A 13,309-nucleotide genomic window follows, 5' to 3' on the forward strand; every position below is an offset into this window, starting at 1 on the left:
TTGGCAAGCGGAGGCCAAGCATTCCCACACGGGGCGTGGAGAAGACGGGAGCAGTGTTGAAAACACAGGTCAGAATGGACTAGCGACGTAGCACCTCGTGCCTGGCTCATACCCCCTCCACCCACCTCGCTCCAGACAACACACAACTGTGCCAGGAGACACTCAAACAAACTGCGGACAGGGGGGAAAAAAAGGGAACAAAACTTGCTTCAATGGCCAAAAAAAGGGAATAAAAATATCCAAGTTAAATTGAAGTTTGATGGAACTTTTTGCACAAGCTAAAAATTAAATTATAAGCAGCCTAGCAATATACAGATAGAAATTGAATAGGAAGAGAGTTGGGAAGGAAAAACTTACAGGAAACTTTGGTTTATCCAGAGGTTAACTGTCCGGAATGCTCGCGCCACCGGCAAAAATCAGGAGCCGTTTCGTTAGGTTCTTTTTCTTTTTGTTGCTTTTTTTTTTCTTCCAACCAGTCAGGCTCTGCAAGGTCTCGCTGAAGCTGTTGCTAAGCTAGAGACGCTTGCAAGGTATGGCCGGCTGTTTAGAAGCTGCAAGCAACAGGGTTTGTTGCCAGATACGGAGCTCAAAATCTCTATGTTTCAACATTAGCACTGGTTTGTCCGACAGTTTTGATGGGACGGCAACAGCTCGGTCCAGTCGGTGCCGGATAGCACAAAGTTTCCTGTATTTTGCTAGGTTTCTGTAGGACTACTTATAAATGCAAAACAAAAATAATGCCAGGTGGCTTAAAAAAACCAAGATTTATTTACGATAAACCCACCTCAATTAACACATGACCCGCCCCCTCCCTTAGTGCATCGACTCCTGGTTGGAATACAGTTCCAATGTGTCTGGCTATTTGACTACAACAGGCATCATGTCCAAGCCGGATCAATTTTGCATCAGACCTCTGCACACATGGATCACCAGACAGCAATCAGCGGTGAGAACCTGGGCCGAATGTTCCTGATGTTTGGGGGGTTGGGAAAACATCGGAGAATAGTTGCAATACAGGCTCCAGTTCAGATCAGCTCATTCAGGACAGGGATCGGGAGGCCAGGGCCTCACTGGGCCACGGGAGGTGGGCCTCGCTGCTTTAAACCAGCTGAGCCGTCAGGGCAGTCCCCGTGTGTTCATCTTAATTCGTATGATTCAAACGTTTAAAGCCTCCATTGCAGCAGCAGAAAATGCACAGGTCAAATCAGCTGAGAGATACCACCTTAAATAAGAACCTCCAACAGAACTGCATTTTCTGCTGGATTTCCAGCATTCCATTTTTTTCTTTTTTAATCTCGGTGGCAGCGGCCTCGACAGTGAAACCGTCAGCACACCGGTAAACTTAACAGAGCTCAGAACAGACTAGATGTGGACGAGTCAGTTTCACAGGTGTCCCAGTGAGAGCGAGTGTGTGACTGGTCTGATCTCACGGACCAGTGGACACAGTCCAATATTCAAAACACCCTTGGCAGCTTTGATTACGTATGCAGACCAAGTTGAACTGTAGATCAGCTCCTTTTGCCAGGTGCCTGCTGAATCTGTAATCGGCCATTTCAAGCTTGGCAACTGGGCTTTTCTAAAAGGTTTCTTTAAAAAAAAAACCTTGTAAGTTAAGCTTTTCCAAGTTTTGACTTGCAGGCCATGGACTGAAAAAAGTAGAGTAGTACAGACTAAAGGTGACGCAGGCATGGGCGAGGGTTTCAGCAGCAGGTAGGCAGAGGCAGGAGGATATTAGAGGTGGCAGTACAGAGGTCTTTGGGATAGAAAGGATATAGGATTGGAAGCTCAGCTCAGGATCGAATGGGACAGGCACGGACTCAGATTGGATAGGAAAAAGAGTGGAACCGAGCGAGGGCAGTTCCACTGAGCTGGACAACAGAGGAGAGGTACCAGGCTGTGGAGAAGCAGAGGAGGGATAATCCATCACAGGGATAGCCAGAGGATGCAGTTTGTGACTTTGATTAGGGCCATTTCACTGCTGTGGCAAGGGCAGCAACATGTTTGGATGGATTCAAACATGGGCATGTATTGGAGAGGTCACAACACAAGCATTTGAGAGGAAAGGAAGGTTGGAGATGGGGCAGTAGTCTGCAAGAACAGAAAGGTCGAAGGTGGGTTTTACTGAGAAGGGACGGTTGGTAGCAGTTTTGGAAAAAGGGGGCAATAGTGCCTGGAGAAGGAGCCATTTACAAGCTAGCTAGCATGAGGGCCTGGAAGGAAAGTTGAGGGGGTCAGCAGTTCAGTGGGAATGAGGTCCATCACCTGAGGGGCATAAGTGGAGCTGGGAGAGAAACAAGAGGAAGACATGGGTTCAGTGCTAGGGAGGGGGAAGCAACAGACAGCGGAGCCGATGGTCTCAATCAGACAAAAGTCCGTAAGCTCCTCATTTGTTGAAAGAGAGAGTGGAGGGGACAGGCAAGAGGGGTTTAAAGGAAACGGTTGGTAGTAGAGAAAAGCTGGGAGTTATCTTTGCTCTCCAGCACGATCCTGGAGTAGCAGCCAGTTTCAACAGAGGACAGTGAGGCCAGATAGTGCTTGAAGTGGGGACCAGCCAGATCCGGCGATGGATGTCTAAAAAAATACAAATGTTTAGCCGGGGGAGGGAAATCAGCAGTACAGGAAATCAGGAACAAGATGTTTGGTTTCACTTATGTGAAACCAATTGCATGTTCGATATATGGAGCGCTCCAAGTGTTGCCAGATTAACACCTAAAGGAGGCAGAAAGCCCAAACTGTATTTTAGGGTTTCATATTACTGGCAGCAGATTAAGGCCAGAAATGTTTCAGCTTCCCTCCCACCGAAATAACTACCAGTGACCAAAGGGACACTGTTACACTTATAGGTGTATCAACGACTGTAGGCATGGGGCGTTTGGGGGGGGGGGGGGGGGGTCTTCCTCTGGTGGCTGCACCCCATAGTGTAAACAAGCCCAGGGTCTAGGGAATAATGGCATGGCGGACCATCAGACCTAGGTCTATGGTATTGCAGGAAAGACGAGCGAGCCAGTTTCAAACTGCATAAACGCAGGGAGCTGGCCTTGCATGCACACAGTGGGACTAGAAAGATCAGCATTCCCAGTCGGAATATAAAAGCGAGGCTGGCAAAGTGAATGCTGCTCTCCAAAAAACAGAGTCGTCTGTATATTTATGCAAGCCTCCGAGAAATGTGTTGTCACCCGAGAAGAACTTGGCCCTGCGGGGTGTCCTACATGAAGTAGTGAGAACCAAGCAGCTTTTAACTTTGGACTTTGTAAAAGGTGGGTGGGCAGCATAAAGCTCCCCATGGTTTGGCACAGACTGGCACTCGATGAGCCTCGATCCAAAAAGACAAGGATGCTGCTGTTGCAAGTGGGAAATCTCACACTGGTACAGCAAATGCTCTTTTGCGAGGTTGGAATTAGGCCACGTTATTGGTGCAATGCAGAGGGAGTTTAATGTGGACACAAACTAGGCCTAGTGCTTTACGCCAATACTGGGAACATCTTTCCGTGCGTCAATCTCCTAGAGCAGAGGTGGTTAAGGGGAGATTTAATAGAGGCGTGCAAGATCATGATGTGCTTTGATAGAGTACATAGGGAGGATAGTAACTTTCAAAAGGGAACGGTGTGTGTATATTTAAATATTAACCAGGGGACACAAATTTAAGGTAATTGACAAAAGAACCGGAGGAGAGATGTTTTTACGCAGCCAGCTGTTATGATCTGCCGGAGTGTGAGCGGTGGAAGCAGATTCAACAATAACTTTCAAAAGGGAATTGATATAGGGAGAGGTGAGTGGGACTAATTGGAGAGCTCTTTCAAAGCCGGCACAGGCACAATGGGCCGAATGGCCTCCTCCTGTGCTGTATGATTCCATGAAACACCAAAGGTTGCAGCAAAGAAAAACAGGCCATTTGGCCCAGCATGTCTACACCGAGGTTTTATCTCCATTCCCTTTTATGTTCCTCTTTTTCAAGCAATTAATGCTCTTCTAAAAGAAATTATAGACACTGCTTCAATAGTTATGGCTCCACATTCTAAACATCCTCTGGGTAAAACCTTCCTTATAATTATTGATCTCATCAACTTGTAAAAGAACACCACTATTTACCCCATATGGCCCATAAATGTGGAACATGAATGAAGGGTGCTGTGTTGTGCTTTTTAAATATTGGATGCTTTCCCATTAGAACTGTGCATTTAGTTGCACAAGATTAATAAATTAGACATTGCCTTTAACCATAGCCCTGGGTACATATTTTAATGCAAGATGATAGGCATCACCCTAACCAGATGCAAGAACTATTGCATATAATTGTAAGTTTGACTCGGTTGGGAAAATTCTTGCAACGGTGAGAAAGTTGTGGGATCAAATCCCACTCCAAGACCCGAGCACAATCTAGGCAGACACTTCAGTGCTGTGGTGAGAGAATGCTGCATTGTCAGACATGCCCTCTATTATTAAGCCAATATTGTTTGTCTATTCAGGGAGAACCCGAAAATCCCATGGCACTTGAGAAGCAGGGAGTTCTCGCAATGCCCTACACTTCAGTAGACATTCATTGGCTATGACGCACTGTGGGATGCAAAAGGTGCAATATAAAATGTACGCACCAGGCTGATACCTGGGGTGGCAGGAATGATGTATGGAGAGAGAGATTAGGCTTATACTCACTGGAGTTTAGAAGAATGAGAGGGGATCTCATTGAAACTTATAAAATTCTAACAGGACTAGACGCAGGAAGGATGTTCCCGATGGCGGGGGAGTCCAGAACCAGGGGTCACAGTCTAAGGATAAGGGGTAAGCCATTTAGGACAGAGATGAGGAAGAATTTCTTCACCCAGAGAGTGGTGAACCTGTGGAATTCTCTACCACAGAAGGCAGTGGAGGTCAATTCATTAAATATATTCAAGAAGGAGTTAGATATATTTCGAGGCTAAAGGGATCAAGGGATATGGGGAGAAGGCAGGGACAGGGTACTGAATTTGGATGATCAGCCATGATCTCATTGAATGGCGGAGCAGGCTCGAGGGGCCAAATGGCCTCCTCCTGCTCCTATCTTCTATGTTTCTATGTTTCATCTTGGCCAGTATACAAATAATTTTCCACTGACTTGCAAATTATATTTTATGAATATTTTTTTTGATGCAAAAAATATTAATGGGAGCCCAAAGTTGATCTAGTAAGAGTTAGTCTGACAAAAGGTCATCAACTTGAAACATTAACCTGGATATTTACTGGGGCAGTGTGTCAGACCGGAGACCGGGAAGGTCTGGGTTTCCTTGCATGCTGCGGAGTTTCAACTCCAGGCCCAGACAGATGCCCCGCCCGCAAGTCAACCTGACTGACAGACTTGGCTTCCGGTCGGGCCGCCAACAGTAAAACCTGCAAAGCAGGTTAAAATCAGAGGTTTCCGGCCTCGTTAACATTTAAAATGCCAACCCGCCTCCTGGGAGCAGGTTGGCCGCCCCCTTGTTTTGCCTCACTAAAACCCGGAAGTCGGCGGGTTGGAGCCGGCTTCCTGACGCGCTTGGAACTTTTTCCCATTTAAACCCCCCCCCCCAAAAATCCCACATGCTCACCCAGGTTAAAATTCCCATTAACTCTCTCCACAGATGCTGCTGGAGCTGAATATTTCTAGCGCTTCTCTCTATTTGGGAGTGCGTGCTTGTTCAGCCAACATACTGAGCAGGCTAAACCAAAAAGAAACACTCTCATTGAAAAAGTAAAAACTTTGCTAAATGACTGCCTAAATTTAAAAAAATACAAGAACATAAAGACCCTAAAATAATTCCATTACAGCACCTGTCAAGCTAATAAAAAAAAATAATTCAGTCTCGGGCATTCTCCAAGAGCAAAAATGCACCAGCAAAAATGTTCAAGTAAAAATAAAATGAAGCCACCCTAAAAAGGGCCAACTCTGGTAGATAACCACAATGAGCTGTCAAAAGAAACTGCGCGTATGTTTAATACAAGGTACAAACTGCAGCCGTTACCTAACTCGTCCCACAGCTCTCGGCATTTGTCGGTCATTCCCGTCCCCTGTTGTCTCCACAGCGAGAGCCGGGGGTCTTCCATAAACTGCTCCGTCATTAGTGTCAACATACGAGCCCCATTGGAGTCGCGCATCCTGAGCATCTCCCGCACCTGTCGAGCAAGGAAAGGCATTGTTGAAGCCATGCAAATTGAACAGCTAGATTACAAAAGTCCCCACTATAAACCGTAATGAACACAGGCAATTAACCCGATAGCAAAATACTGCGGATAATGGAAATCTGAAACAGAAAATGCTGGAAATACTCAGCAGGCCAGGCAGCATCTGTGGAGAGAGAAACAGAGTTAACGTTTCAGGTCTGGGACCCTTCTGACAAAGGGTCCCAGACCTGAAACATTAACTGTTTCTCTCTCCACGGATGCTGCCTGGCCTGCTGGGCATTTCCTGTCACAGGAAACTTTGGTTTATCCGGAGGTTGTATGTCCGGAAACCTCGATCTACTGGCAGAAATCAGCCGCCGTTTTGGTTAGGCTTTTTTCCTTCTAGCATTTTTTTTTTTTTTTTTATAAAAACAGTCAGGCTCTGGAAAGCGTCTCTGTAGCTTAGCAACAGCTTCAGAGATGCTTCCAAGGTACGGGCTGAGTGTTTACAAGCTGTTGCTAAGCAACAGTGTTTGTGGTCAGATACGGAGATGAAAACCTCCGTATCCTTCAACATGAACGCTGGTCTATCCGGAAGTTTTGATAGAACGGCAGCAGCTCGGTGCCGGATATCGCAAAGTTTCCTGTATTACAAGCAATTAACCATTTGGTTTTAAAATAATAGATCGCCATGGGAGTGGGGGGGGGGGGGGGATGAATTACACATGCATGCTTGCAGCACCTTTAGCTGGCCAGTGTGGCACTTGACCAACCAGAGATTCAACTAGGGACCCTTTTCTGGTTTGTTAGATTAGATGGTCTCATCAACCGAGTAGGGCCATTACAATTAGCCTCAGCAATGAAGGCTAGGAAGAGTTTGAGAGCAGAGTCCAGCTCCCAGCAATTCCTAATGGAGTGTATGTGGATGATCAGCAAGGATGGGATCAGGCGGATAGCCCGTCATTCACTGTCTATTGGCAGTGATGCAAAGTGGTCACATTGAAGCTGCCAGAGGGTAGTCTGTGCAGGTGGGAATGTACCACAGCACAAGTCACCACCTTCATAAGAGAACGTTGTGTTGGGTTTCTTTTTAATGCTTGCAATGCAAAATTTGATGCTGGGACAAGTATACGACAAGTCACAAATGTTGTGGCCATTTATATTCCAGACAAACACAAAATACCCCCATCTCTCCCCACTCCTTTCAGCCCCTCCCCAGCCCCTAACAACATCCATTACTGAAAAATGGTCAGTGTGAGGTCAGGAGAAAAACTGCCCAAGCGAGGAGACTTGTCGGGAATGACAAATGACATGAGGTGATATCACAGGCTCAGACACAATGGATGTCTGTTGAAAGTGTTGGGGAGGGGGGGAAATTAATCCACCAAGAAACAAAAAGCTTACAAGGATATCGCTTTCAGAAATGCTTGGGGAAGGCTGGCGATAAAGAACCTTGTGTATCACAGAAGCAACACAGATCATAACCCTGTACAATTATAGGATTTTAGTTTGCCAAGTTCTCTCTGTGGGTACTTACCTTGGCAAACATGGAGTGTAGTTGCTTGCTCGCTCCATAGTACCCACTGATAGACAGCAGCACTTTCACCTGCTCCTGTACCTGCTCTTCATCGAGATGCCAGCAGTTCTCATCGTCTATACTTGCACCTGCTGTGGGGTCAGGAGCACCTGTAATGCAGTGTGGAAAGAATTATTTTTATTTTTTATTAAAACAAGTGCAGCTTAGCCTCTACAAAAACCAAGTGGAATCCCATAATACAGGAAACTTTCGTTTAACCGGAGGTTAAAAGTCCAGAAAGCTCTATCTACCAGCAAAATTCAGGAGCCGTTTTCTACAAGTATTTTTACTGCTCGTTGCTTTTTTTTCCCCCCCCCCAGTCAGGCTCTGCAAGGTCTGTAGCTAAGCAACAGCTTCAGCTAGAGACGCTTGCAGCTGCAGCCGACTGTTTTGAAGCTGTTGCTAAGCAACAGGGTTTGTTGATTCACACGGACCTGAAAAGCTCCATGTTTTAACATTAGCGCTGGTTTATACGGCAGTTTTGATCTAATGGCACCAACTCGGTCCCGTCAGTGCTGGATACCAGAAAGTTTCCTGTACACAAACAGCGCCAAAGACAAACGAGACTGCTAAAGCTGGACCGTACCAATTACTGACTTCAAACCAAACTGGCTGTAAACCTGCTTTATGCCTCCACTGGAACACAAACATGAGCTATGCAGATTCAGGCAATTGGACTGGGCAGAGTCTAAGGCAGTGTAACACACCGCTCATCACCAATTCAGGAGGTACTGCGGTATAAAGCTGACCCGAGTGTGAGGCGATTGTATGGCCAGGCTCCATATGTAGAAAGGTCAGAGCCTAGCCTCAGCGATATTAACAAGGCAAATACATCATGGCTATTTCAGCCCCTTATCCAGGAGCTGCTATATCCAGCTGCAGGCTGGAATGTAAATGGATAACCTATTGCAACACCAGCTCTGCAATAAAGTGGCTAATGTAGGCTCCATACCCATTGCAAGTAAATGCAGGGTGCAAGAAGAACACAATTGGGATGTGGGAAAACTTTGCATAAATTAAGGCACAGTTTAAAAATTTGCGTAAAGATTAGTGTTAAATGCGTATTTGTATATTAAATATTCAGAAAGTTTTAGTACGATTAGCTTTTCTGCCTCACTTCTGCATCCAGTGCTGTGTGGGGTTTCCTACAAGTCTTTCGCGACTTCCAGCCGCATTTTATATTTAGAATGAAGGGCTGGGTTCAGTTCACATCAAAAATAGACCGATATTTTTAAAATGTAGTTGAATCCCAATCTATACACCAGATTAAAAGCGAACATGGACCCTAAACAGTCAGCCACACATCCCCTCCATCAATAATCAATCAAGAAACGGAAATGACGGACTGAAAACAGGGCAGGAGTTGGGACACTGCAATAGGTCACAGCGCCCTAGAATTGAAGGGCGGGGGGGGGGGGGGGGGGGGGGGGCAAAGAGAAATACAAAACCATGGTTCTTGCTCCCAAATCACCATCCACTGATCCTTGCTGGGGAAGTGTGCATATAGGGATGTCCGATAACATAGAAAAATAGCAGGAGTGGGCCATTCAATATCATGGCTGATCCTCTATCTCAATACCATATTCCTGCTCTCTCCCCATAGCCCTTGGTGCCTTTTGTGTCTAGAAATCTATCTCCTTAAATATATTCAGTGACTTGGCCTCCACAGCCTTCTGTGGTAGAGAATTCCACAGGCTCACCACCCTGAGTGAAGAAATTTCTCCTCATCAGTCCTAATTGTCCTACCCCGTATCCTGAGACTGTGACCCCTCGTTCTAGACACCCCCCGCAAAGCCAGGGGAAACATCCTCCCTGCATCCAGTCTGTCTATCCCGGTCAGAATTTTATACGTTTCAATGAGATCCCCTCTCATTCTTCTAAATTCTAGTGAATAAAGGCCTAGTCGACCCAATCGCTCCTCACACGACAGTCCTGCCATCCCAGGAATCAGTCTGGTGAACCTTCGCTGCACTCCCTCTATGGCAAGTATATCCTCTCTTAGGTAAGGAGACCAAAACTGCACAGAGTACTCCAGGAGTGGTCTCACCAAGGCCCTGTACAACTGTAGTAAGAACTTAGCCAGCCATTCTAAACAGTACATTCTGATCAACAATCAGGTTCAATAATTACAACCACTGGGGATGAAGAATCTGCCGGCACTCTACAGACCTATACATGAGGAACAGTCACACGGGGGAGGTACCACTGGTGCACGGAATCATACACAAGTGAGTGGGTACATTGGGTGGGGAAAATACAAGTCAGACATCACATTACTGTAAAAAGTAAGCTGCCTGCTATAGTTTTGTTTGAAGCAGCATCCAAACAGATGGCAGAGAGAGAGAGAAAGAAGAAACATTGCCAAAAACCATGTTGTATGGTATATAATGGAGTCATCTGACCTTCCTCCTTCCCGATTCCCCCCACCCCCACTCCCCTGTGTAAAAAATACTGTATCTACCCTGCACTCACTCACCATCTGTTTCATACAGTGCCTTCAGTGCAACATTTAGCACTTTCAACACCCAACAGGACTGAAGCAATATGGGAATGGATTGGCAACAGAGAAAAAAAAACACGAAAGGACTGTTTATGGTTTGTTCGACTCATCTTAAATCACAATTATTGTCCTTTGCAATTAGAGAATGAAATCACCAGCCATTCCCATTCCAAAAAAAAAATACGCCACAAGTACACTGCAAATCGTGTCCCTTTGGCAGCAGGACGCACTGAACTGCAAAAGCCTTGCAAGGCTGTACTAGAACGATCTACCTGAACAGACTCGGTAATGTCCATCCTTTCAGCTGGCTAAGACACAGAATTCATCAGCGCGACATGTTATTGCCCAGAGCCTGCCCCAAGGACAACTTAGCCATTCTAAAAACAGTACATTCTGATCAATATACCACTCGCAGCTTGGCCAAGAAAACATCCCATTTGCATTCCTGTCAGCAGCAGCTTGCAGATCTCAGTCTTATTTGCGAAAAGATGATATTTTACACAAATTTAATGAGAATTTTTAAATGTCCTCTTCCTCCCGTGAAGTCTCACTGTAGTGTGTAATAAACATCACGGAGATAATTAGACCACTTAGAGCAGGGAACGAATGGGGAAGTGGTTTACTGGTGGAATGCTATCCTTGGAGCAGAGTTTATATGGAGCAGACTGCTTTGCTGAATTAGATTCATGTAAAAGGCCATATATATCCATTATATATAAATAAAAAATCTAGGCCGACTCAGTACTGAGAATGCTGAGTCAGAGGTGCCATCCTCCGCATGAGATTAAACTGGTCCCCAACTGCTTATCTCGGTAGGTGTTAAAAATCCCATGGGAAGACTCAAAGGAGCAGGTAGGTTTTCCCAACATTCCTCCCTTAACCAACACCACAAAACAAATAAGTGGTCAATCATCTCACTGCCATCTGCGAGATCTTACTGCTCCATATGGCTGGCACATTTACCTACGCAGTCACTACATTGCAAAAATAATTCAACACAAAGTGCTTTCTGACTTTCAACATACGGCACTTTTAGAAATGCAACTCTAAAATCTAATTTCATTAATCGTGCATACATAGAACTCAACTAATTAAATCGGGAAGACTGAAGCCATCGTCTTTGGTCCCCACCACAAACTCCCTTCACCAGCCTCTGACTCCAGCCCTCCCCGACAGCTGTCCGAGGCTGAACCAGGCCGTTTGCAACCTTGAGGTCATATCTGACCAGATGAGCTTCTGACCACATATCCGCTCCATCACCAAGACCGCCTACTTCCACCTCCGTAACATCGTCCAACACCGCCCCTGCCTCAGCCCATCTGCTGCTGAAACCCTTATCCATACCTTTGTTTCCTCTAGACTTGACTATTCCGACACACTCCTGGCTGGTCTCCCATTTTCCACCCTCCAGAGACTTGAGCTCATCCAAAAATCTGTTGCCCGTGTCCTAACTCACACCAAGTCCCGTTCACCCATCACCCCAGGGCTCACTGACCTACATAGGTTCCCGGTCTGGCAATGCCTCCATTTTAAAATTCTCATCCTGGTGTTCAAATCCCTCCATGGCCTCACCCCTCCCTATCTCTAACCTCCTCCAGTCCCACAACTCGGAGAATGCTGCACTCCTCCAATTCTGACCTTGTGCATATCCCTGATTTTCATCGCTCCACCATTGGCGGCCGTGCCTTCAGCTGCCTGGGCCCCAAGCTCTGGAATTCACTCCCTAAACCACCCCGGCCTCTGTCCTCCTTTAAAGATGCTCTTTAAAACCAAGCTTGGACCAAGCTTTTGGTCATTTGTCCCAATATGTCCTTAATGTGGCTCAGTGTCAAATTTTGTTTGAGAATGCTTCTGCGAAGAGCCTTGGGACATTTTACTACGTTAAAGGCGCTATATAAATGCAAGTTGTTACAGCACACAGGTCATTCGGCCCAACTGGTCTGTGCCGGTGTTTATGCTCCACATGAGCCTCCTCCTACCCTACTTCATCTCACCTCATCAGCATATCTTTCTGTACCCATCTCCCCCACGTACCAGTCCAGCTTCCCCTTAAATGCAACTATACACTGCAATTCCAGGTGCATTCAGTTCCACAAACCACATGCAGACAGACACACCGAAGTTGTGGCAGACCTGGAAATAAAAATTACAAAAAAAAACTTGTGCAACCTGAAGTAATCATGCAGTTCAGAGTTGCACGAGAATACTAAATGGAGGACGGAGATGTAAATATTGGGACGATGAGTAAAATCCCAGCCCCGATAGGGATGAGTGCTTCATCGCTGCTGGCTAAGAATCCTAGAGTGATTCTGGGCAGCCTCAACCCAGCTCATGGGCAGGGTACCCACATCAAACACCTGCAATATCAGGCCAACAGAGGGCCAGTGTGGAAAGAAAATAGGCAGCATATGTGCAATTGGGGTCCTCTTCAGAGTTCAAAGCAGAGTACAAGGAGCTCTTTCTGCACCTTACCTATGATGCACCTGATCCCACTGAAATGAGGATGCAAAATGAAAAAAACATCAAAGTGTTCGACTCCCCAACACTAAAAGCCTCACCCTGAAGAGTGCATAGATTGGTTCAAAAAAACACAAGTGAAACCAAGAACAAATAGCAAGAAACTACTGCATGAAAATGCTCCAATTCGGTTTACAGGAAACTCTTATCCGGCACCGACAGGACCGGAGTGGTGCCGGTTTATCAAAAAATCTGGATTACAGAGAGGTATAGTTTAAAAGGTACGCGAGCTCTGTACACAACAACAAATCCAGGCTTCCCTGTTGCTTAGCAACAAGTGCAGGAACCCCGGCCACAGACCAAGCGTCCCTGTTGCTTAGCAACAAGTGCAGGAACCTTGATTACAGCCACAGATCCAGGAACGGCCACTAATATGAAGTAAAACTTACCTGAACCTACTCCTGAATTTTACCGGTTAACAGATTTCCGGTTATTTAGGTGCCGGTAAATCGAGAGTTTCCTGTACTGTGAAATGCAATGTGTATAAAAATCAAGAGTTTTACCTCAGTTCAGTGCTACCTGCAGCTGTATACATTAGCATTCATACAAAGATCGCGTACAGAATGCAAGTCTTGAAAGTATTTCAACACAATAGCACTGAT

General features: G+C 46.0%; 1 protein-coding gene across 1 annotated transcript in view; it reads right to left on the reverse strand.

Annotated features, from left to right (window-relative positions):
* Positions 1–13,309, reverse strand: part of LOC147097670 (zinc finger SWIM domain-containing protein 5-like) — a 92,060-nt gene that overhangs the window by 32,097 nt on the left and 46,654 nt on the right. Inside the window, exons 4-5 of the mRNA XM_085971667.1 lie at positions 7,652–7,800; positions 5,976–6,126 (exon numbers count right to left, since the gene is read on the reverse strand). Of these exons, the coding sequence (XP_085827793.1) occupies positions 5,976–6,126; positions 7,652–7,800 (300 nt within the window). The remainder of the gene's footprint in view (positions 1–5,975; positions 6,127–7,651; positions 7,801–13,309) is intronic.

Source organism: Somniosus microcephalus, chromosome 31 (assembly GCF_052327205.1).
Source record: "Somniosus microcephalus isolate GS21.2 chromosome 31, FLI_Smic_1.0, whole genome shotgun sequence".
Lineage (NCBI taxonomy): Eukaryota > Metazoa > Chordata > Chondrichthyes > Squaliformes > Somniosidae > Somniosus > Somniosus microcephalus.